General features: G+C 42.3%; 2 protein-coding genes across 3 annotated transcripts in view; one reads left to right on the forward strand and one right to left on the reverse strand.

Annotated features, from left to right (window-relative positions):
• Positions 1-689: 689 nt before the first annotated feature.
• b3galt1b (UDP-Gal:betaGlcNAc beta 1,3-galactosyltransferase, polypeptide 1b) lies at positions 690-3,105 on the forward strand. The gene has a single exon (XM_029662269.2). It carries the CDS (start codon positions 927-929, stop codon positions 1,914-1,916), a length of 990 nt encoding a protein of 329 aa, XP_029518129.1. The 5' UTR covers positions 690-926; the 3' UTR covers positions 1,917-3,105.
• A 983-nt stretch (positions 3,106-4,088) lies between these two features.
• Positions 4,089-24,709, reverse strand: part of stk39 (serine threonine kinase 39) — a 32,417-nt gene continuing 11,796 nt past the window's right edge. The window contains exons 11-19 of one of the 2 annotated variants that reach the window (XM_029686803.2): positions 23,651-23,722; positions 23,137-23,259; positions 22,544-22,585; positions 20,320-20,376; positions 19,429-19,496; positions 9,824-9,876; positions 9,611-9,679; positions 9,206-9,270; positions 4,089-5,560 (exon numbers count right to left, since the gene is read on the reverse strand). In XM_029686803.2, the coding sequence (XP_029542663.1) occupies positions 5,486-5,560; positions 9,206-9,270; positions 9,611-9,679; positions 9,824-9,876; positions 19,429-19,496; positions 20,320-20,376; positions 22,544-22,585; positions 23,137-23,259; positions 23,651-23,722 (624 nt within the window). In that variant the 3' untranslated portion in view covers positions 4,089-5,485. The remainder of the gene's footprint in view (positions 5,561-9,205; positions 9,271-9,610; positions 9,680-9,823; positions 9,877-19,428; positions 19,497-20,319; positions 20,377-22,543; positions 22,586-23,136; positions 23,260-23,650; positions 23,723-24,709) is intronic. The other variant, XM_029686879.2, reaches the window with a different exon arrangement.

A 24,709-nucleotide genomic window follows, 5' to 3' on the forward strand; every position in this document is an offset into this window, starting at 1 on the left:
TTTTGTCTGTAATAGACAGTAATTGCCCAATTATTCCATTCCAGAGATTTCTAAATGTATCACTACCACTAATTAATAAGTATATTATCTTTATTACTGTACCAACAATATGTAGTGTCATTTTTTTGTGTGTTTGGTGAAGGTATTACAGGCTTGGTGTCAGAGTTATATTAATACACTGAATGGGGATGCCCTCTTTCTAGGACCTATAGGGGAAGATTATGGCACTTTGTGGTTGGCAGCATTTAGCCATTTCCTAAAAGCATTAGTCTGAGTCTAAGGCCTTGTGTGAGAGACAATAATTACATCAGATTACCGTACAATCTGAGTAGATTCTCTCACAGGACTTCTGATACTTTTCAATTATCCAAAATATCAAAATACTTTTTCAATGTCACCCGAGCTGGGTTTTTGAACAGCTGAGAACTCATACAATTCTGTATTAGCATTTTATTTTATGGTGCACCCTACTCTGTGAAAGCTAAGCTTAGTCTAGAGGCAGTACAAAGATAACTCTTATCAAAAGCTGTTGGTTGTAACTGCTGAGTCCTGATTTTAGAGAAACTCTAACACTACTTGATAAAACTTTGTATTATTTTATTTAGCAGACGGGTGTGCTTGCTGAACCTATTAAGATCTATCTTTTTGTTCTGGCGTTAACATGTTATTTATCTTTTTTTCAGATGTAAATGGAGAAGCACAAGTGTCAAGAAGAAAAACAGGACATCTGCACAGTTTCAAACCGGATTTTCATTAAAAGGCAAACAACGACATCCCATCACTTTCCTCTAAAACAATCCATTACTGACAATTAATGTCAAGCAGCACATCAGTGCAGCATTATGCTGCCTTGCTGGAAGGAACACTGCTAATGGAAAGAAAGCCTTTTAAGATTCAATACATTAAATACAAATAAATGCACCAGAATGCCTTCAAAAGTCTCATGCTTGTACGTGTTGACGGTCGTTTGCTGGGCAAGTGCTCTTTGGTACTTGGGTATATCCCGGCCGACATCCTCCTATGTCAGTGGGCAGATGTCTTTGCCGATCCGGAAGACTGTGAAAACCCTTAAGAACACTACGTTCAGCAACATCCGGACGCGAACGCTGAACCCACACGCCTTCGACTTTGTCATCAACGAGCCTAAGAAATGTGAGAGCAACACGCCCTTCCTGGTCATCCTGATCAGCACCACACACAAAGAGTTCGATGCCCGTCAGGCCATCCGGGAGACCTGGGGCGATGAGAGCACCTACAGCGACATCCGCATCATCACCCTCTTCCTGCTGGGCCGCAACACGGACGCCGTCCTCAACCAGATGGTGGAACAGGAGAGCCAGATCTTCCACGACATTGTGGTGGAGGACTTCATAGACTCGTACCACAACCTCACCCTCAAGACCCTGATGGGCATGCGCTGGGTGGCCACCTTCTGCTCCCAGGCCCAGTACGTCATGAAGACAGACAGTGACATTTTCGTCAACATGGACAATCTGGTCTACAAGCTTCTGAAGCCCACCACCAAGCCCAAGAGGAGGTACTTCACGGGCTACGTCATCAACGGCGGTCCCATCAGAGACATGCGCAGTAAGTGGTACATGCCCAGAGACCTGTACCCCGAGGCTAAGTACCCCCCCTTCTGCTCGGGCACAGGGTACGTGTTCTCAGTGGACGTGGCTGAGCTGATCTATAAGACCTCTCTGCACACCAGACTGCTCCACCTGGAGGATGTGTACGTGGGACTGTGTCTGAGGAAGCTGGGCATCCACCCCTATCAGAACAGTGGCTTCAATCACTGGAAAATGGCCTACAGCCTGTGTAGGTACCGTCGTGTTATCACTGTCCACCAGATTTCACCGGAAGAAATGCACCGGATCTGGAACGACATGTCCAGCAAGAAACACCTCCGATGCTAGCACCTGGGGACAACTTGGACCCTTCTTCTGTTTTTTTGTTGTTTTTTTACCTCTCAACCTGGTGTTCTAACAAAGTTGTTTTAATTTTCTGACAACATTAGTTCTCTATAGGCTACTAGTATACTTCTACTGAATCCAATGTAGCTGTTGGGTGCATGAGGCTTGTAAAGTGCATGTTCTCATTCAAATACACACTAAGATAGTGTTGTTACCAGTCATCTCTGGTCTAGAGCTGTAGACTTCAACAACTCATTTTGATTAACATTTACTCTGTACATTTACAAGTGAAACCAGAGAGGTATTATTGAAAGACAAAATGCTGTATATGTCAGTGCAAGTGTCTATCTACTTCCTGACAAGTTCTCATGCTGTTTTGGGGATGGTACTTCCTTACAGCAGGAGAAAGCCTCCCCCACACCATGTCTCATCCCTCCTACCAGGCTTATGGATGGTCAACAGTTGTAGGCTACACCATAGTAAATACACATTGAAATAGAAAATAATGCTGCAACAATGACAACAACAATATCTATATTCTGCAAACGTAGAACAAGTTGGAATGTTAATTGGTCTTTTCTATTGTTGCGATTTAATAAAAAATGAATACATCTCTACTGGATGTACTTTATCACTATTGGTAGTGATGTTCACTATTCACTATTGTTCAAAACTACATGTGTGGGTCAAACAGATGTTTTAAATGTGATCCCCCCCCCCCCCCGGATATCTTTGTTTACATATTGGTGTAAATGTAACTGCCTCTTCATCTGGGAAGAGACAGGAAAATGCTTTTTACATTTAGATGTCATTGATCATTTCTACTCAAATTATTTTCTTACAGTGTACTTGAAGTATTTCATGGTGTCATGCTACCTGCTTCTGATAAAACTGGCTACTATTACTGTAGGTCGGATTCACGACCACGACCAAGTATCAACAGACGTTACATATCATCTTGTGCACGTGACAATTTACATAGTAACTTTTATCTAAATTCCCAAGTGAATCTATTATAATGTGTTATTTGGCATATCTTTACTGAATCACTGCTATTGAAATAATGGGAAATAATTCCATTTTCTGGAACTTGGGATAGCTGTTATGGCCCAAATGTCATTTTCAAATGTTTATTATAATTTTTTAAGTATTTAGTATTATAAGCTATTGTGACATTTGACTGTGAAAGTATAAAGATATATCCCGAAGGAGGTTGTTGTGTTATAAAGTATGTTTTTTTACATAAAAAAATAAGTAATGAAACCTATTCAATGCCCTGTATACTTGGTGACCCTTAAGAGAAAGGGGATACCTACTCAATTGCACAATTGAATACATTCAACTGAAATGTGTCTTCTGCATTTCACCCTACCACTCTGAATCAGAGAGGTGTGTTAATCGACATCATCGGCGCCCAGTTGTTGTTGGGGGTTAACTGCCTTGCAAAAGGGTAGAATCGCAGATTTTCGCCACCATGAGGGTTCAAACCAGCAACCTTTTGGTTAGTGGCCCAATGCTCTTAACCACTAGGCTATCTGCCACATTCATGTTGATTACATTTGTTTAGAGGTTAGATTTGTTGAATTAATGCTGCTTGTATGGATTTTCATGTTCATCTAATTTTATATTAATCAACAAACTCGAGTACCATACACAAAATTGACATCCAGCAGAAAATATTTTCATAGTTTCATGTGAAAGAGGGCATTTGTAACATTTAGGATTTTCAGTGGATCTAGGCAGTTCAATTCACCTTAGGTATCTTCCAAACATCAACATGCCAAATACTGCATGTAATAAATGGAGACACTATTTGGCTGAAAGGACACCTTTTACATACATACTTGGGAGAATTGACCTTGACAAGGTTGCTTAACCTGTTCTAATTCACATGAGCACATTGTAATGTTAACATTTACAGTTTAGTAATTTAGCAGACACTTATCGAGAGCGACTTACAAGAGCAATTTACATTAAGTGGCAGATTTTTCACCTCGTTGGCTCGGGGTTCGCGACCCAACGCTCTTCTTAACCACTAAACTACCTGCCACCCATGTTTTGTATTATGACACTCCGCTTTGTACAGAATGACTTCAGTTAGGTAACGTTTATGAAAATCAACACCAAATCAACTCAACACAGCTTTAGTTTTAATAATAGCAATTCATTTGTTGCTCCTCTGCAGAAATGTTTTTAATCAGCCGATTACAGAACAAAGATAATATGCGTAAATGGTACAACTACTGTACATAGAAAACACAATAACTTACCTATTGAAATAAAGTATTTAGAACAAGTTAATATTTGTTTACCACTTTCAATACTTTAGAAAATAATTTAGAGCTACTGTACTTGTTTTGGACAAATGAATGGCTCATCAACATTTCAATCATTTCCTTTGGGTTTCGTTTGCGGATGCATTGTTATACAGTACATTTCAGAGAATAATATGTCGGAAAAAACATCTTGTAGTGCAGTAAGTCAGAGCAAGAAACTGAGTTTTTCAAGATTTTATCAATTAATTTGGCTTCGGGAAAACACATTAACTGAAGCATATTACAGAATTAAGGTTTGGGTTATGGTTCAAATCACCATTATGTAATGACAAAGAATACAGGTTAAATTCTCATTACAATTCATAACACAAGTCTCCCAGGGCTAAGCATTGTTTTGTCAGGTGCATATAATCTGCCCCAAAAGTGCATTGTAGCTTGTCCTTAACTATTGACTTGAGAAAATACTACCATTGAGTTGTATCACTGCTGGAATATAGGCATGTATGTTTGTGAAATGGTCCAAACAAACAAAGTTCTGCTGTTCGCGGTCTCACACATTACCTACGTTCTTAGGCACAGATCAATGAACAAGGCACCTCTAGCATTTTTAAGCATCAACACTGTCTTATGAAGAAGCAGCACATTTTACACGTCAGCAGGCTTCCATCACTTTCACCGAAAATGGGTCCCATAAATGTATTGGTTTACTATCATCTATACACAGTACAGTTAATTCCTTTTAAAACATTCATTATGTTTATCACGAAAATGTGCTTTTTTTTCTCCGTCAATAAAATAAATCGTACATTCTGAACAGGGACTACAATACAGACCGCTGAGGAACATTTCTTTATCTCAAATGAGTGGTCTGAAATGGAAGTTGAAGAATATATTTTTCACTGTGAAAACACAACAGTGAGAAACAAATAAAAGGCATTCTCAATGTAATAAATAATAGTAAGAGTTTCGCTGAAAGCAGAGGTACCATGATAAAAAAAACAACAACTCCTAAGCCACTTTGTTTTATCCTCAGCTACTACCGCCTGTGTACATCTTTAGTTTCCTGGGCTGAATCCTGGTCCGTCCGCTCGTCTGGCCTGGGTGGGGGTTCTTGGCGGTGGAATGTCGTCGGGGAGGGGGGGCTAGCTGAACTGTGACAGAGCTGGGCATCAGGGCAGGGAGGGGAGAATGGAAGAAAGGGAGAAAGGGGTGTGTCTGGTGCTTCTCGGTCTGTCTGTCTGTCTGCTCTGACCCACCTCCTCCATCTCAACCGCTTTGGCCATGATGAGGGGGGCATCAGCTAACACTCAGCTGGGCGAAGCCGATCAGCTTCACGTCATCTGCGATCTCCGTGTCATCACAGCCAGAAACCTGATGGAGGAACAGATTAAAAGGGTTGGCTGGGGACCATAAGATCCTATCAGCCACCTACACAGCAAGATTACCAGACATAATCCAACACCCAGTGAACAGCTGTACCCTAACAATAAGGATCGGTTTTGTCACTGATCCTACTTTAAGTAGTAAGCTACTGTTTAACGGATTCATATAATTTGCGACGTGTTTGGTCTTAAATCCTTTACAGCCAAGAAAAAAAGTTGAGCACAGATTTGTCCTCTCGTAACAGGGCACGAGAGCACGGTAGAGGAATTACAGTCCTTCAAAAGATGAAACGCCAAGGAAACATTTATGGAGAGAGCTTTCGCAGATATCGAGTATTTTTCCCTACAGCCAAGGTAGAACAATGTTATTCATCCATTTAATAATAGAACACGCCTCATATCCTCAGAGATGGCGTCTTAACAGCCCTTTCAATTACTACATCAAGTTATTTCCCATTACTGTTGTGACTAGAACCATGTCTCTAGACATCATGTGGAACAAACGACGCAAAACGCACAACGATCATTTGCCTTCAGGTATTCATTTCATCGATTAATTAATAATAGTATGATGCGACAGCTTTCCACTGTGACTGGTTGCAGAGCAACCCACAGCACTCTTCTGTGTTATGTGCGTTGTACTGAAAAATAATGGTCTTTGTTAAAAGCTCTATGACCATGTGGCACAGGTCTCTGTTGCGTTTAATTAGGACGATATAGGCAGTCCTTTAAAACAAGGCTTTTTATATGTACAGGACTTCTAAAAAGATGGTTTCAGCAGGCATGCCTTTCTTTTTTTAAGAAACACATACAGTGCCTTGCGAAAGTATTCGGCCCCCTTGAACTTTGCAACCTTTTGACACATTTCAGGCTTCAAACATAAAGATATAAAACTGTATTTTTTTGTGAAGAATCAACAAGTGGGACACAATCATGAAGTGGAACGACATTTATTGGATATTTCAAACTTTTTTAACAAATCAAAAACTGAAAAATTGGGCGTGCAAAATTATTCAGCCCCTTTACTTTCAGTGCAGCAAACTCTCTCCAGAAGTTCAGTGAGGATCTCTGAATGATCCAATGTTGACCTAAATGACTAATGATGATAAATACAATCCACCTGTGTGTAATCAAGTCTCCGTATAAATGCACCTGCACTGTGATAGTCTCAGAGGTCCGTTAAAAGCGCAGAGAGCATCATGAAGAACAAGGAACACACCAGGCAGGTCCGAGATACTGTTGTGAAGAAGTTTAAAGCCGGATTTGGATACAAAAAGATTTCCCAAGCTTTAAACATCCCAAGGAGCACTGTGCAAGCGATAATATTGAAATGGAAGGAGTATCAGACCACTGCAAATCTACCAAGACCTGGCCGTCCCTCTAAACTTTCAGCTCATACAAGGAGAAGACTGATCAGAGATGCAGCCAAGAGGCCCATGATCACTCTGGATGAACTACAGAGATCTACAGCTGAGGTGGGAGACTCTGTCCATAGGACAACAATCAGTCGTATATTGCACAAATCTGGCCTTTATGGAAGAGTGGCAAGAAGAAAGCCATTTCTTAAAGATATCCATAAAAAGTGTTGTTTAAAGTTTGCCACAAGCCACCTGGGAGACACACCAAACATGTGTAAGAAGGTGCTCTGGTCAGATGAAACCAAAATTGAACTTTTTGGCAACAATGCAAAACATAATGTTTGGCGTAAAAGCAACACAGCTCATCACCCTGAACACACCATCCCCACTGTCAAACATGGTGGTGGCAGCATCATGGTTTGGGCCTGCTTTTCTTCAGCAGGGACAGGGAAGATGGTTAAAATTGATGGGAAGATGGATGGAGCCAAATACAGGACCATTCTGGAAGAAAACCTGATGGAGTCTGCAAAAGACCTGAGACTGGGACGGAGATTTGTCTTCCAACAAGACAATGATCCAAAACATAAAGCAAAATCTACAATGGAATGGTTCAAAAATAAACATATCCAGGTGTTAGAATGGCCAAGTCAAAGTCCAGACCTGAATCCAATCGAGAATCTGTGGAAAGAACTGAAAACTGCTGTTCACAAATGCTCTCCATCCAACCTCACTGAGCTCGAGCTGTTTTGCAAGGAGGAATGGGGAAAAAATTCAGTCTCTCGATGTGCAAAACTGATAGAGACATACCCCAAGCGACTTACAGCTGTAATCGCAGCAAAAGGTGGCGCTACAAAGTATTAACTTAAGGAGGCTGAATCATTTTGCACGCCCAATTTTTCAGTTTTTGATTTGTTAAAAAAGTTTGAAATATCCAATAAATGTCGTTCCACTTCATGATTGTGTCCCACTTGTTGTTGATTCGTCACAAAAAAAGACAGTTTTATATCTTTATGTTTGAAGCAAATGTGGCAAAAGGTCGCAAAGTTCAAGGGGGCCGAATACTTTCGCAAGGCACTGTAATTACTTTGTCCGCACTTGCGTCACTGGCACTGATTACTCCACTAAAGGCCTCCAAAAAACTAGAGAAAAGCCCTGATGAAATACAAGTTGTATTTTATCGACAGGTTCACTTGAGAGTGAGAGTTTCTACTGCTAAATTCTAAACTAATTATGCTCCTATGCCTGCCCCACAAGTAGACCTTATTACTGGCAACATGCATTCAGATTGCATTCAGATTGGTTTGAGTGGAGTCCCTGTGAGCCAATCGATATCCCTTTTTCACTTCACTATCCCCCCTGGAAGTGGTACAGTGTGAGTCAGTGGCCCAATATCTGCCTGCCTCCAGCAATTTACAGCAGAGCATGGAGAGGGGCTCTGTCTCTCCCGGGCGTCTGTGGCTGCAGCTGTCTGTGTAGAGGCCGCAAACATAATTCAGTGTTTCTGGTCGATATTTGGAGTTGAGTGGCTCTGTGTGACTTTGTGCCGCCTGGACTAGAGCAGTGTGTTAACAAATAGAAGTGGGAAAGTGCTCTGGCCAATATATATATATACACACCCGGGCCAGGCCCCAGCCAGCAGCACAGTCTGCCTGCTGCCCCACTAAGTCCTCTGATGCAGTTCTGCACTCCAGAGAGTCTCCAGCGACATTCACCATCTGCCGATAAGACATGGCAGAAAGGGCGGACAGTGATGTACTGTGACCCACCGCACAGATGTTGTTTACCTCATCCGCGCCATTTAAAAGGGCGCTAGAAAATAGCCCTAACACTACGGCAAACCACCCGGGATTGTCATTAATTGCTTCCTTTTAATTATTCTCCGTAGAGAAATTGAATTGTTTTGCTCGGTGTGGATCAATGTAAATCCCATCGCGCCGTGCACGGGGGGGAAGCATACGTGCAGATTAGGAGCGTCACCCATCAGTTACCCCACTTAAAAGGACAAAGCCAGTGCTGCGACACGCCTGTCATCACAGATTTCTCCCATTCTCTAGCACCACCGCTCATTTGGGATTTGAACGGTGTGTCTATTTCCAGACATCACAACCCTAGAGCATTGTCCTTTAACATACATATTATGACAGTACATTTTCTCAAGTCAATCCGTCGGTGTGATGTAACGTTGTGTGTTTTTTTGGGGGGAAGCATCCCGCTCTTATTTCGCATAGCTATCTTGAGACATGAGGTGGTGTGACATTTACCGTCTGGGTACTCACCAGTTTAAAGGTCAACACTTTGTAGGTGGTCGGGTCATCTACAATCTTCTGAAGGTTAGCCGCAACTGCAAGGTAATGTTATATATATAAAGAATGCACGCGTTAATAGTGTTGTTACAATGTCACATCAGATAATCACAGATCACATTCATTAATCAAGACCGTATGGAGCTGCTCTTATGCTTCATATTGACTTTGAGAGGGATATGATTATTTTGAAAATACCAGACCGGGGTCAAATACATTTGTCAAATCCGTTCCTAAATACTTTAACTGTGCTTGATTTTGTTTGCCCAGTAAAATAGCCCCAGACGTACAAACTCCAAGCTAAATCAAGCACACCTCACGCGGAAAATACACCCTAAGCCCCGCAGTATAACAGAAAAACAAGGATGAGACATTTACCGGCAGCAACATCGTGACCATTGACAAGACCAGCTGAGAACAGTTCCTGGGAAACCCCAGTAGCCGTGTCTACGGAGAGACACACAGTATTACAACCAGGTGAGAAGTAAACATGTGACCAACGGTACTACAGTACACTTCAATACCAAATACAATAACGGGCGCTAATAACAACATTATAACACGAGCTTCTTCACTTTGTGCAGCTTTTACCTCGGCCAGGAGTGAACTCAAAGCGGATGTCATTCAGCTCCTTCCTGGAGTTCCTAAGAAGAGAGATGAGAAGCTGATTAGTATAAGATGTGCCACGTGTAAGATGTGCCCAACAGGCTGTCCTCCATAGGAACAGACAGGAGGTCCAGGACCTAGTTAGTCTGGTCCCAGATCTGTTTGTGCTTTAAGACAACGATGGCATGACAATAGTCAGATGAGTTGGCTACTACAGCGCAAACAAATCTGGGACCAGGCCAAGACTCCCTGAACGGTCTATTTCATTTAGACTGTCTGAGAAAGGCTCCTGACAAGCGGACCCCAAGGAATAGTGGAATGGAAAAAGACAGCCTGGCTGCCACATCCACACTTTAACACTACAAGTCTCTAGGCTTAACACACTGGGTCATGTTAAGCAGATCAGATTTTCTTACTAACTGCTTAAGTCAGTGTTACTACTAGCTACTCTAATATCATCCTGTATTTACTGACAACACAGTTGGTGAAGAATTAGTGTGGAAATGTTCATCTTTGCATGTGTCTTGTGCATATGAAATAGGCAGCATTGTAAGCTCAATAAATACATGCTTTTATGATGCATTGTAAGTCTTGTGTAGGGTTCCAAAGAACAGCTGACTGATGGCTACAGTAAACGCCATGTTTATAGTGCATCGGCCAAACCCTCACTCTGCTCTGTGTACCAGTGGGGCATATACAGTATACAGCCTTTTGCGGTGACAACATGTATGTAGAAGTTCTCTCTGCACAGACAATAGAAGGCTAACATGAGTATGCAAAATATATATATATATATATGTATGTATATATATATCAGCAGGAAGAGAGTCCATTACAGAGAATCTCAATGGGTTCCATGAAGTAGATATTGTAACTGTGCTAATGCAATCACGTACTTGCGGCTGTGGAAGATTGACAGATTTGGAAATTTGATTTGGATTTGAAGTGTTCTTGCAGTGGAATGACCAGAATAAGGAAATACATATTTCCAGCAATATCTCATGCCCATTTGAATCACTATGGTTACATGTACTATGTTTAAAATCCCGCAAACAGTGTAATTATTGTTGTCCGTCGAAATACAAAAGTAGTCCGAACATATTTTAAATGACCGTTAATGACAAACATGTTCACAAGCCTCATTTGAATTAAACCATAATTACATTTTCACAAGGACTTTAAGTCATTTGGTAAAGCTAAAATGAGTTATAATTAATAAAAGCATGTCTGAGTTATACTACTGCCTGAAGTGTTTCCACAATCTCAATGTCCTTGACCTTTTTATATAGTTCTGGTTTAGGAGAAGAAAACAGATGAATTCCTACATGAATGCAATCTGGGGGATTTTCATATTTGTCACCTGTACATGATTGATCCTTTACGGAGGTCAGATGAAGTGTCGGAACGCAGCTGAAACAGGGAATATTGAAGCTCAGTTGCAATTGTATTATTGGTCTTATGTAAAACGTGTAGAATCTTTTCTTCTTCCAGAGGGTGATAGAAGCAAAACAGCAGAAGGTTGGCTGAGGATAATGGTGTAAAAAGGGCTTTAGTAGTTCCGCATTTTAATGTAGGGCTCACATATGTCTCAGAACTACCGCAGCCTATTCATTTATACAGCTTTCTTATGCAGCAAATTCAATCCAGCAAGACAAGACAATGCCTCTCCTAAGAAAATGCATGATAGGCCACATTAAGTGAAAGTCCATCCGCATGTCTACCCTATGTTAATTTTACGCTGTGCAACCCCGGGTAAATTCTCTCTAACATTTCCATTAATACAGTACATGGTGAATTTAGTCCTAAAAACTACTCCCTACACAGTGGCTGATGGGTGTGATTAAGATGCATAAATCACATCCATCTAAGCCCACCTGCTAGCCCCCGATTCACATTTCACAGGACATGTTGCATGTAAGTAACATGCTCCGATACATCATTGAGGGCTGATTTAGTTCTGAGAGAGAGAGCGAGAAAGAGAGAGAGAGCGAGAGAGAGAGAGGATTTCCATCAGCTGCCTGTGAGTCAACTTTACTCGTCCAATTCTGCAGATTCGCAGCTAGAGAGAGGAAGTCAGGGGCGAAACCTGAACTTAGCAGATGGATGTAGGATGCCTGCAATCTCTCCATTTCAGCCACGGACAGTGTGAGAGCATGCTGTAAAGGGATGCTGTAACCACACCTGTGTCAGAGGGCCTGAGCCCGGCGTCTCTATTTGCCTCCTTAGTCCTGCTCCAGAGAGATGGGCAGCAGATGCCTGGAAAGTCTCTGTCAGCTTATATTGTGGGAGGTAAATAAACCGCACACACAGATTGAGAAACAGTTTAGAAGTTTTCTTTTTTCTTTTAAAACTTCAGTATTCCAGAGTCTTGCTACCAGTGTTAAGATTTTCCTAAATAACTGTGTAAAGTTTTAAGTTTCATGTTTTATCAGCACAGGGACAGAATAAGACCATGATTTTGCTCAGTCATCTTCAAATCCCAGCATACCACAACCTCCAAATGAATCACCAGAGATGCCAGTGGGCACTAGCAAGCATTAGGGAGATAGGAGTGTTTACTCGGTAAAGCATGAACTACAATAACTCTTGGGTGTATAGAGGGGTGTTCTATCTGCTAAAACAGATTTCCCCTGGTAGGCAATGGGAGCTCAGGCAAACACTTGACTGGCAAACACTGGGACTAAGGACTTTCTCAGACTAAAAGAGAAGTGACAAGTTCGCAAGTTTACATTACAGTAACAGGCCTAGCCGAGGGTACTTTCGCGAAATCTCTAGGCAATCTCTCATAGTGAAAAAAGGCTCTGAGAGAAACTGCCAGTCTCAGGTCCCTTGAGTACCTCAGGTAATGTTAGTCTAAAGAAGACATTAACACTTCTGAACTGCACTCTGTAACTGAAGCTGTTTACTGTCTGTCCTGACCAGAATTATGATTGGTATGTTGGGGAAAGTTAGGTGTAAAGCTCTGAGTATTTACCGCAGTTCAAGACCGAGGCCAGGTAAAACAGACGGTCTGTTGTGTATCGACTACACAAGAGTCCTCTAAATCCTGTGTAGCAGTGACAGGGGGGTCATTTCTTAACACACCAACAAACACAATCAATACACACAACTGGGGGTAAACTGGGGAGTGTTTGGAGTCCGATGAAAAGTACTTCAGCGCTTTAGCCTAGAAAATGCCTACATGAATGGGCCCACAATGTGAGAGGAGACAGTGTTAATGTGCCAGTAATTCATTTGGGATGGATTGTGCTGGCATGTAATTTTGCGTTCTCATATTTTGGCTTCCTGGAGAAGGAAAGTATAGCTCATAGTTCTCTCTATATATATGACTCATTGAAAGGGGTTTAATTGAGCAATAAGGCCTGAGGGGGTGTGGTATATGGCCAATATACCATGGCAAAGGGCTGTTCTTATGCACAGCGCAATGCAGAGTGCCTGGATACAGGCCTTAACTGAGTTATATTGGCCATATACCACAAACTTCTGCGGTGCCTTATTGCCGTTATCAACTGGTTACCAATGTAATTAGAGCAGTAAAAATAAATGTTTTGTCATACCCGTGGTATGTGGTCTGATATAACACAGCTGTCAGCCAATCAGCATTCAGGGCTCGAACCACCCGGTTTATAATTCAGTTTAAACACTACAAAGCACAATAGCCACATATGCCTGGAGCACTGTTGGTTCATTGGTTGACTTCTGTCCTCCCATCATTACATATACAGTGCAATCAATCAGCAAAACAATTGCCAGTGAAGATGACGTGTCAAATGTACAAAATAACATTTTTCAACACCCAGGTCATTCAAAAATGTCCTGTTGTTCTTATTGTCTTTTCATTTCAGGTTCCTGACGGTTCAAGTCCCTCAGTGTGTCTGAGATCCTTTTTCTGTTTCAGACATACATCAACATCCCATCTGAATACAGTTCTCTAAAGAGCCTTCATCAACGGGTTCACAATAGCATAAATCCTTTTCTAATCAGCCTTAACACCCTCATCAGTTTTGGGAAGAGAATTGATTGTGCTGTGTTGTTCTTTCAGATGCAATTAAGTTTTCCAATTAGCTTTTTATTTTTCCCAAGAGAGCCACCACCCCAATACCACCAGAACTCTGTTCATGATTTTAGTCTTCGGCGAGGCAATTGTTGAATTAAACCATAATTACGTTTTAATCTGCATTGATTATCGTGATTACAAAGCGGAAAACTTTGGAAAAGCAACAAGATAAATCTTATAATCATTGTATGGAGGAGTATTAGTAACATGCTGCAGATCAATCACAGATTAAAATATTAAGATGTATCCATAAGAGAGTGATTACTGTAATGCCATTGTGACTGGAGACTTCTACTCTGCCCCCACCCCAACAACATTCATCACTGTTGCAGTTGTCATTATTATTTTATTATTAAAACGTGTGTTGTTTTTATTTCACTCTGTTCATGCTGCTGCTTCCCCTATGGTCATTCCACCCCAACCCCTCAACAGTCTTTATCCTGCCTCTACCCCAATGGATATGCATCACTGCTACAGTTGTTATGATATATATAGTGCTATTTCTATTTCAGTCTTTTTATGACAAATGTTCATTATTTCACTTCACTTAGTCCTGCATGTAGGAAGCCTAAGATTCCCCACTGTACCCTGCAATCCCACCTGCAACCCTGTATTAAACACGCTGGATCTCGTTCCCCATCTGTTTTCCCACAACACAAATGGGATTTGAATGGAAATTAACTCCAGTGACGTCACTTGTCCTCCCATTATGTTAACTAGATAGCAAGCAAAGACTTGAGTAAGAATTGTAAGAATTCCCAAGCTCCGTTGGGATACCCTATAAAATACGCAAAATAACATTCATTTCTGTGATTCCTTTGCTCCCCCTAACATGCATATTCAGTAACCTCAGCATGTTTTCTACACTTAGCCCTTTGTACTTCTTCCTCTCTCAAACTCTTGACTTTTCTTCAGTTTAGCCTTAATCCTGCTGTCAAGCGCTCAATAAATCCAGACTTAAAGAATCTGTCCTCACAAGTATGGTTGCATCACAAATAGCACGCTTCAAAAGTAGCGCACTAGGGAATAGGGTGCCATTTACCTCCCTGCACTGTATCTGCTAATAAGGACCTACTGTTTGTCACACATATATGAAGCCAGTAAATGTGACCAGTGACCATGTCATCTCCTGATCCTCTGGGGACCGTGTACCAGCAGACCTCTTTAGGCTGGTGTATTACAAACTGTAGTGACACGGAGGTTTTCTGTCACGTGAAACGAGACGATGAGTGCACATGATAGTGTTATAATGTAACGCCGTTGTATCACTGCCCAGATTACAGCACATTCACAGAGCTGTGAAATGTGACCAATATTATTCACCCCTGTACAAAGGTACTGTATCTTCCCAGCGTATCGAATGTAATGTAATGCTCTGTCAAGTGCTTCCAGGACTACTTTTACAGTTTGTGGACTAAACAGGGCTATAGAGAAACCTCTATGCAAATACATCGACGTCGTATTTCTCCATAATGCGTGTCAAAACCGATTGCAATAGAGCCCCATTCATTATCGCTCTATGGGAGATTGGGAGTTGCATTTGAGTTTATCTGAAGTCCTTCGGGCTAAAAGAGGGCTTGAAATTGAGAGGCCTGATAAATGAGCTGCTCTCTGTTGGCTGCTGCCAGACAGGGGCTGGCTGTTTCAGCACGGATCAGAGGTGTGGATCTTGTCAGTTGACTTTTGAATTAATCTACCAAGACACGTCACTGAAATCCATTTGCTGTGGAGAGGCTGCCCTCAGCGCAGAGCAGGATAGGTTTAATACATAACACATACAACTAGCCACTTTATCTCTCTGAGTTTGGGCTGATTCTACAGTACATCGCTCCCCATACGCGGCAAAGAAAAACAGGCTCAAACGCCTGCAATGAATGGAACTCTGGTCACTGAGAAATAGCTACAGCCCCACTGCTCACAGAAGCGTCCATTTATTTACATGTCAGGGTTAGAATAATTACACTTCTCTCGTAGCCAACCCTCTAGTTGGCCTGCTGGTGTGCAGTGGAGGGGAAGGCTTTGTGTTGCGCAGGGGGCCTGGGGAGGCCACTTCAGATGCTGACTTATCTCATCGACCCAGAGTCTACTCTGCACCCAGCGCGGCATTCGGCCCATCAGGGAGCAGAAGGCAGACTTTAAAATGTCCAGAAACATTTCATTCTCTATGTCTGGGGCAGACATCTTAACGCGCACGCGCACAGTTTTGCACATTTGCATTGCATATTCTGCTTTTAGACAATGGGTTTAAATCTGCTTCCATTTTGCTGAGGGGGAACTAAAAAGGATCTCAATTCAATGCAATAAATATAAGCTACGTTCTTCTTGGGAAAGGATTTGAGTGCTTAGAGGAGTGTTGAGGCCAAATCAACACTAATTATCATATCATAAAAAAGACCACATATATAAACAGTGATAAGTCTGAGCCGAAATCTAATCCTAAACCTATTCCATATTGGTCACAAGTCTTGCTACAGCCTTTAATTGTGTTCTAGCAATAGGTCTTTAACCTGGCCAGGTCAGTGTTGGTAAGTCTGGTGGCAGCGCAGGTCATTAGCAGGTCATTAACAGCCCTCTAATTCAGGGATGGGCAACTGGTGACCCGCGGATCTATTCCCCCCCACCCCCCCAACAAAATATATACACTATACAAAACATTAAGAACACCTTGCTCTTTCCATGACAGACTGACCAGGTGAATCCAGGTAAACGGATTAATTCATTTGTTAAATCCACTTCAATCAATGTAGATGAAGGGGAGGAGACAGGTTAAAGAAGCCTTGAGACAATTGAGACTCAGAGGGTGAATGTGCAAGACAAAAAATGTAAGTGCCTTTGAACGGGGTATAGCACACCGGTTTGTGGTTTGTGTCAAGAACTACAACGCTGCTGGATTTTTCATGCTCAACAGTTTCGTGTGTATCAACAATGTATCAATGTATCAATCAACAATCTAGCCAACTTTACACAACTGTGGGAAGCATTGGAGTCAAATTGGGCCAGAATCTCTGTGGAGCGCTTTCAACACCTTGTACAGTCCATTCCCTGACGAATTGAGGCTGTTCTGAAAGCAAAAGAGGGAGCTGCTGCTCAATATTCCTAATGTTTGGTATACTCAGTACTGAACAAAAATATAAACACAACATATAAAGCGTTGGTCACATGTTCTATGAGCCAAAACATTTTTTTTGAAGATGAAATGTTCTATATGCACAAAAAACGTATTTCTCTCAATGCACAAATGTGTTTACATCCCTGTTAATGAGCATTTCTCCTTTGCCAAGATAATCCATCCCCCTGACAGGTATGGCATATCAAGAAGCTGATTAAACAGCATACTCATTACACAGGTGCACCTTGTGCTGGGGACAATAAAAGGCCACTCACTCTATGTGCAGTTTTGACTAACAGCACAGTACCACAGATGCTTCAAGTTTTTAGGGAGAGTGTTTTGGCATGCTGACTGCAGGAATGTCCACCAGAGCGGTTGCCAGAGAATATAACATTCATTTCTCTACCATAAGCTGCCTCCAATGTCGTTTTAGAGAATTTGGCAGTAAGTCCAACCTGCCTCACAACCGCAGACCACGTGTAACCACACCACACCAGCCCAGGACATCCACATCTGGCTTCTTCACCTGCGGGATCGTCTGAGGGGGGGTGGAGGGTGCTGAGGAGTATTTCTGTCTGTAATAAAGCCCTTTTGTGGGGAAAAACAAATTATATTTGGCTGAGTCTGGCTTCCCAGTGGGTAGGCCTGGCTGCCAAGTGGGTGGGCCTATGCCCTCCAAGGACTACCCATGGCTACACCCCTGCCTAGTCGTGAAATCCATAGATTAGGGCCTAATGAATGTATTTCAATTGACTCCAACTCAGTAAAATCTTTGAAATTGTTGTTCGGTATATATATAAACTCAACAAAAAAAGAAATGTCCTCTCACTGTCAACTGCGTTTATTTTCAGCAAACTTGACATGTGTAAATATTTGTAATAACATAACAAGAATCAACAACTGAGACATAAACTGAACAAGTTCCAGAGACATGTGACTAACAGAAATGGAATAATGTGTCCCTGAACAAATGGAGGGTCAAAATTAAAAGTAAGTCAGTATCTGGTGTGGCCACCAGCTGCATTAAGTACTGCAGTGCATTTCCTCCTCATGGACTGCACCATTTGCCAGTTCTTGCTGTGAAATGTTACCCCACTCTTCCATCAAGGCACCTGCAAGTTCCCAGACATTTCTGGGGGGAACGGGCCCTAGCCCTCACCCTCCGATTCAAAAGGTCCCAAACGTGCTCAATAGATTGAGATCCGGGCTCTTCGCTGGCCATGGCAGAACACTGACATTCCTGTCTTGCAGGATATCAGGCACAGAATGAGCAGTATGGCTGGTGGCATTGTCATGCTGGAGGGTCATGTCAGAATGAGCCTGCAGGAAGGGTACCACATGAGGGAGGAGGATGTCTTCCCTGTAATGCACAGCGTTGAGATTGCCTGCAATGACAACAAGCTCAGTCCGATGATGCTGTGACACACCACCCCAGACCATGACGGACCCTCCACCTCCAAATTGATCCCGCTCCAGAGTACAGGCCTCGGAGTAACACTCATTCCTTCGACGATAAACGCAAATCCGACCATCACCCCTGGTGAGACAAAACTACGACTTCAGTGAAGAGCACTTTTTGCCAGTCCTGTCTGGTCCAGCGACAGTGGATTTGTGCCCATAGGCAGCATTGTTGCCGGTGATGTCTGGTGAGGACCTGCCTTACTACAACAGGCCTACAAGCCCTCAGTCCAGCCTCTCGCAGCCTATTGCAAACAGTCTGAGCACTGATTGAGGGATTGTGCATTCCTGGTGTAACTCAAGCAGTTATTGTTGCCATCCTGTACCTGTCCCGCAGGTGTGATGTTTGGATGTACTGATCCTGTGCAGGTGTTTTTACATGTGGTCTGCCACTGCGAGGACGATCAGCAGTTTCTCTCTTGTTAGGTCAGTCACTGATAGTCAATGAAATAGCTCATTTCAGCAAAATTAATTTAGATTGCTAAATTAGTTTAGCAGCCAGCTATCTAAACTTTTTATCATGGTTTTATTACCGGCCAGGGTCCCCCATTGATTTGATTTTAGTAATTCTCACTCCCATATCATAGTCAAAACTGTAAACATTCTCTCCGCCCTATGGCAAAATGTGTATAATTGCAGGAAAATAGTTCTGGGGGGGGGATGTGACTACGCAGACCTGCCAGCAACTGCAGCCCCTCATGATGAATTCAGAATTTTTTTGTGGCCCCCACCCCCATCAAAGTTGTCCATCCCTGCTCTAATTCAATCCCTGAGAACACAGATATGCAGAGCGGAGCAAATGGAGAGTCAATGGAGTGTAACACTCTCCTCCCTCCAACACAACCGCTCAGCCAGATTAGAGAGAAACGGCCCTTGGTTCTGTCAGATGATCCCATTAGAGGGCCAAGACATCATTAGGTCATCATTAGGTCTATTAGCAGCAGGACAAATTCAAACTCTGCTTACCTTAGCCTTAGGACCATATTCAGAGCAACTTGAATATAGGGCCCTGTGTTCTTCTCAAACGGTTGCACCTATAAGTAAAGAGTAAGTCTGGTGAGTCAATAAAGCCAGCAAGTCCTCAATATCTCCTGGAGTATAGAACATATATATATGTATCTTGCACTATGCTGAAATTATTAAACTACAAAACCAACAGAAGTATACATGAATTAATTCACACAAAATACATTCAATATCTACAGTGTATATACTTCTATTGATGAACTCTGACAAGATTATTCTGTTTATGAGGAGGCACAATCAGTAAAAAAACATTTTTTATTTAACCTCTATTTAACTAGGCAAGCCAGTTAAGAATAAATGTGTATTTACAATGACGGCCTACACCGGCCAAACCATAACCCCGGGCGACGTGGGCCAATTGTGTGCCACCCTATGAGACTCCCAATCACTGCCGGTTGGGATACAGCCCAGGATCGTATCAGGGTCTGTAGTGATGCCTCTAGCACTGAGATGCAGTGCCTTAGACCGCTGCGCCACCCGGGACCCTTGACGCTGACTAGATCCTGACTCAACAAAGTAAGAACCGCAGTAGCACTTATGGCCTCTATCATTGTCGGACACGGGGGATGAACCTCAAACTACTCTGGCTCATTTCTGAAATGACAATGGCCAGTGAGAGAATGACACGGGGCCTTTTAGATGACTTTAGAGCTGGCAGTATCAGCAGGATGTCCATTTACTCAGAGTTATTACCTGCTGAAAGGGCCCCTCCAGGAGCCACTGGGAGACTGGCACATACTCACACATAATCAGTGGGGCATCAAGGTCACTGAATCATGACAAATTAACGTCTGCCTCTGCTGCTGGTGGTGATGATACTGAAACCCTCACCTGGGGATGCTGAATGGATAGCCCTTCAATGGGAACACTATTGGCATTCTCCTCATCCTGTGGCACAAAATGAAAGGCATTTAGTAAACTATATATTTTTGTGTGCTATGGAAAGGGTGTTTAGTGGGTGAACATTGTTAAGAATAGCAAATATTTGCCCAAGATCAAGGTCATGGTCAAGGTCATTGCTCAACTCAGTCAGCAAATAGAGAAGAGTCAATAGAAAACAATTAATATGTAAAACATTTTGTTGTTTTGTTTATGAACATTCAAAAAGAGAAAGCATCTACAGTTGAAGTCGGAAGTTTACATACACCTTACCTAAATTCATTTAAACTCAGTTTTCCACAATTCCTGACATTTAATTCAAGTAAAAATTCCCTGTCTCAGGTCAGTTAGGATCACCACTTTATTTTAAGAAAGTGAAATGTCAGAATAATAGTAGAGAGAATTATTTATTTCAGCTTTTATTTCTTTCATCACATTCCCAGTGGTTCAGAAGTTAACATACACTCAATTAATATTTGGTAGCATTGCTTTTAAATTGTTTACCTTGGGTCAAACGTTTCAGGTAGCCTTTCACAAGCTTCCAACAATGAGTTGGGTGAATTTTGGCCCATTCCTCCTGACAGAGCTGGTGTAACTGAGTCAGGTTTGTAGGCCTCCTTGCTCGCACACGCTTTTTCAGTTCTGCCCACAAATGTTCTATGGGATTGGGGTCAAGGCTTTGTGATGGCCACTCCAATACCTTGACTTTGTTGTCCTTAAGCCATTTTGCCACAACTTTGGAAGTATGCTTGGGGTCTATGTCCATTTGGAAAACCCATTTGCAACCAAGCTTTAACTTCCTGACTGATGTCTTGAGATGTTGCTTCAATATATCCACAATATTGTCCTGCCTCATGATGCCATCTATTTTGTGAAGTGCACCAGTCCCTCCTGCAGCAAAGCACCCCCACAACATGATGCTGCCACCCCTGTACTTCACGGTTGGGATGGTGTTCTTCAGCTTGCAAGCCTCCCCCTATTTCCTCCAAACATAAGGATGGTCATTATGGCCAAACAGTTATATTTTTGTTTGATCAGACCAGAGGAGAAAAAAAAGTACGATCTTTGTCCCTATGTGCAGTTGCAAACTGTAGTCTGGCTTTTTTGCGGCTGTTTTGGAGCAGTGGCTTCTTCCTTGCTGAGCTGCCTTTCAGGTGATGTCGATATAGGACTTGTTTTACTGTGGATATAGATACTTTTGTACCCGTTTCCTCCAGCATCTTCACAAGGTCCTTTGCTGTTGTTCTGGGATTGATTTGCACTTTTCACACCAAAGTACGTTCATCTCTAGGAGACAGAACGCGTCTCCTTCCTGAGCGATATGACGGCTGCGTGGTCCCATGGCGTACTATAGTTAGTACAGATGAACATGGTACCCTCAGGCGTTTGGAAATTGCTCCCAAGGATGAACCAGACTTGAGGAAGTCTACAATTTTTTTCTGAGGTCTTGGCTGATTTCTTTAGATTTTCCCATGATATTAAGCAAAGAGGCACTGAGTTTGAAGGTAGGCCTTGAAATACATCCACAGGTAAACCTCCAATTGACTCAAGTTATGTCAATTAGCCTATCAGAAGCTTCTAAAGCCATGACATCATTTTCTGGAATTTTCCAAGCTGTTTAAAGGCACAGTCAACTTAGTGTATGTAAACTTCTGACCCACTGGAATTGTGATACAGTGAATTAGAAGTGAAATAATCTTACTTGTGTCATGCACAATGTAGATGTCCTAGCCGACTTGCCAAAACTAACGTTTGTTAACAAGAAGTTGTGGAGTGGATGAAAAACGAGTTTTAATGACTCCAACCTAAGTTTATGTAAACTTTCGACTTCAACTGTATATACGTTCGACCTTGCTAAAAATCCATGAGTCAGAGAAACTGTGGGGTAAGATGTACTAGGTTTATTTGAGATTTCATAACGGATACATAACCTGCTCCCTGTTGAGGCAGACAATTAGATTTTCCAATGAAGCCCTTTGTAAAGTAATCAAATTACACAGAAACAGACAGAGGCAAAGTAAGTCAATTATTCTAGTCAATGTGCAGGTTTACACACAACAATCTGACTTCACCCACATTACACCTAAGCGTCTGTCTCTATGATATTAAAAATACTTTAACAATGACATATCATGTACTCCATATTTGTTTATAGAACAGAAAAGAGCTAACTTACATCTTCGCCCTCGTCTTCGTTGTCCTCTCTGAGCCTTCGCGACTGGAAGGTAATATCAAACACAAACAATATTATATTCTCAGTCTTGACAAATCTAAATACGACTGGCAGATGTAGAGCTCAAACACCTAAGAACACAATAGTGTAGTGTAGCGTAGAGGAGAAAAACAAACAATTAAAACTGACCCAAGTAGAATATCATTATCAGCATTTTATTTGTTGTATCTTTGCTTTGTGTAATTTTCCCTGTAAGAGACATCAGGTAAGGCATCTTGTCAAAGAACCTTTTGATATTTGATCATAGCTGGCTCCCCGCTCCATCCTCAGCCCCCTACAGCTATCTTCAAACCCTTACCAATTACCTTTAGCGACATGTCACAGGCCCCTCTCTGAAACAAAGCTTGCTCGCTGCATTCACAGAAATACATTCAGCTAGAGAATGACTGTAGAAAGGCAAAACAAAAAGGAAGGATCAAGCTAACCAAAGTGCAGGTAAAAAGCATAGAGAATTGCCCTCAACATTAGTTGTTGCTTTTTCCCCCAGCCCCTGTGGCCAAGTTTTGATGTGCATCTCTTGTCATGGTCTCACCTACCCTGCCTTGATTGACAGCAGCCTTGCCCTCCTCACTCCCTACATCGAGCTCGTCATCGCTCCACTCCCAGTCTCCGTCCTCCATCTTGTGCAGGTGGCCGCTGGACCCTGGAACTCTCCTCACCTAAGCCAAACACAGCACAACCGTTTAGACATCCCATCAAACACATTTAGTAGCCCACACACCTTCTAATGTTCTCTCAGTAATGTTAAAACCAACACAACATTAAATGGCATTTACTTGGCCTATATGAGCTGATGAGTTTTTTGAAATATTTCATAAAATGCGCAGGTGGATACCAGTAAGCATTTCACAAACACTTAAGCTCGGATTCCTCTCAGAGAGTTTCTAAGGTCTACAAAATGGCTGCTATGAGCTAGCAGAGAACAAAAGAACAAAATAAAACAAAAATGAAACGAAGAAAAGGAAACACACACAACTCCTTAAGCAGCTAACTCTGGATGAATCTAAGTGGAAGCCCCAGCATTCTAGGGCTAAGTCAAAGAACATGTACCCTTCTGATGGCATCAAGTTCTTTCGCTGAACCTGACACAGAGCCCATGCTCCTGGAATTCTGCTCTGGCTCCTTGAGCAAAAAGAAAAGCATCAGTCCACTGTGTGTGGATGCATGTAACAGTTCAGTGGCCTGTATGTCTCTTTACACACAAACACGGTACCGTCAAGCTGCCAAAGCATGTGAACAACTACATTTAGTATTTAATATTAATAGGAACATTTATGAGCATGCACACTTAGAGAAATGCACAAAGGGAAAATATGGGATGAAGGAGTACATACAGGCAAATTACAGGAGCAATCTATAAATGCTCTGAATCGATACTGTATCCTCTGTGTACTGGCGTAGCAAATCAATCTCAGTATTATATCAGTATTATTTTCCAACTTTCAATTACGTAACACATCAATGACTGCTGCATCGCACCGTAATCTTTGATCAATACCTCCTGCAGGTCGCCCTATGAAGAGATCAACTAAGGAGCAGGGCTGCCCTCTTCTGGCCAATGAACAACTGCATTAATTCTGTCATTTGCCTAGAGATACATGTCTAGAATATTGCTATTGTGTATTAACTCTGGTTGAATTAATACACCTGCAGAGGAGGTGGGAGTCTCCGGGAGGAAGGGAGATAGACAGAATGAGGAAGGTAGGCCGGATGGGAGGGAGAGTGAGGGAGAGGGTAGTAGACAGACAGACTGAGTAAGGGGGTCAAAGGGGAGAGAGTCTGATCTGGTCGGTGATGTGGACAGGTTACAGAGTACTGAGATGACCATGTTTCTGCAAGGATGCCTCTCTGTGCAGGCTAGCCTGTGTCTGCTGAGTGGATCATGTGGGTGATTCTCCATAGGTCAGAACAGTACACCAACAGTTCTAGTGGTGAAACAGGACCAGAAGACAGACAGGATCGGAGGATCAGGGTTGGCTGCAGAGGGTATCATGATTACATCGCAGCCTCAGAATGGAATACTAATCATTCTACAATCAACCATAATCTCTCATTAAAGCTGCAATATGTAACTTTTTGGGAAACCCGACCAAATTCACATAGAAATGT

Source organism: Oncorhynchus nerka, linkage group LG1, assembly GCF_034236695.1.
Source record: "Oncorhynchus nerka isolate Pitt River linkage group LG1, Oner_Uvic_2.0, whole genome shotgun sequence".
Classification (NCBI taxonomy): Eukaryota; Metazoa; Chordata; class Actinopteri; order Salmoniformes; family Salmonidae; genus Oncorhynchus; species Oncorhynchus nerka.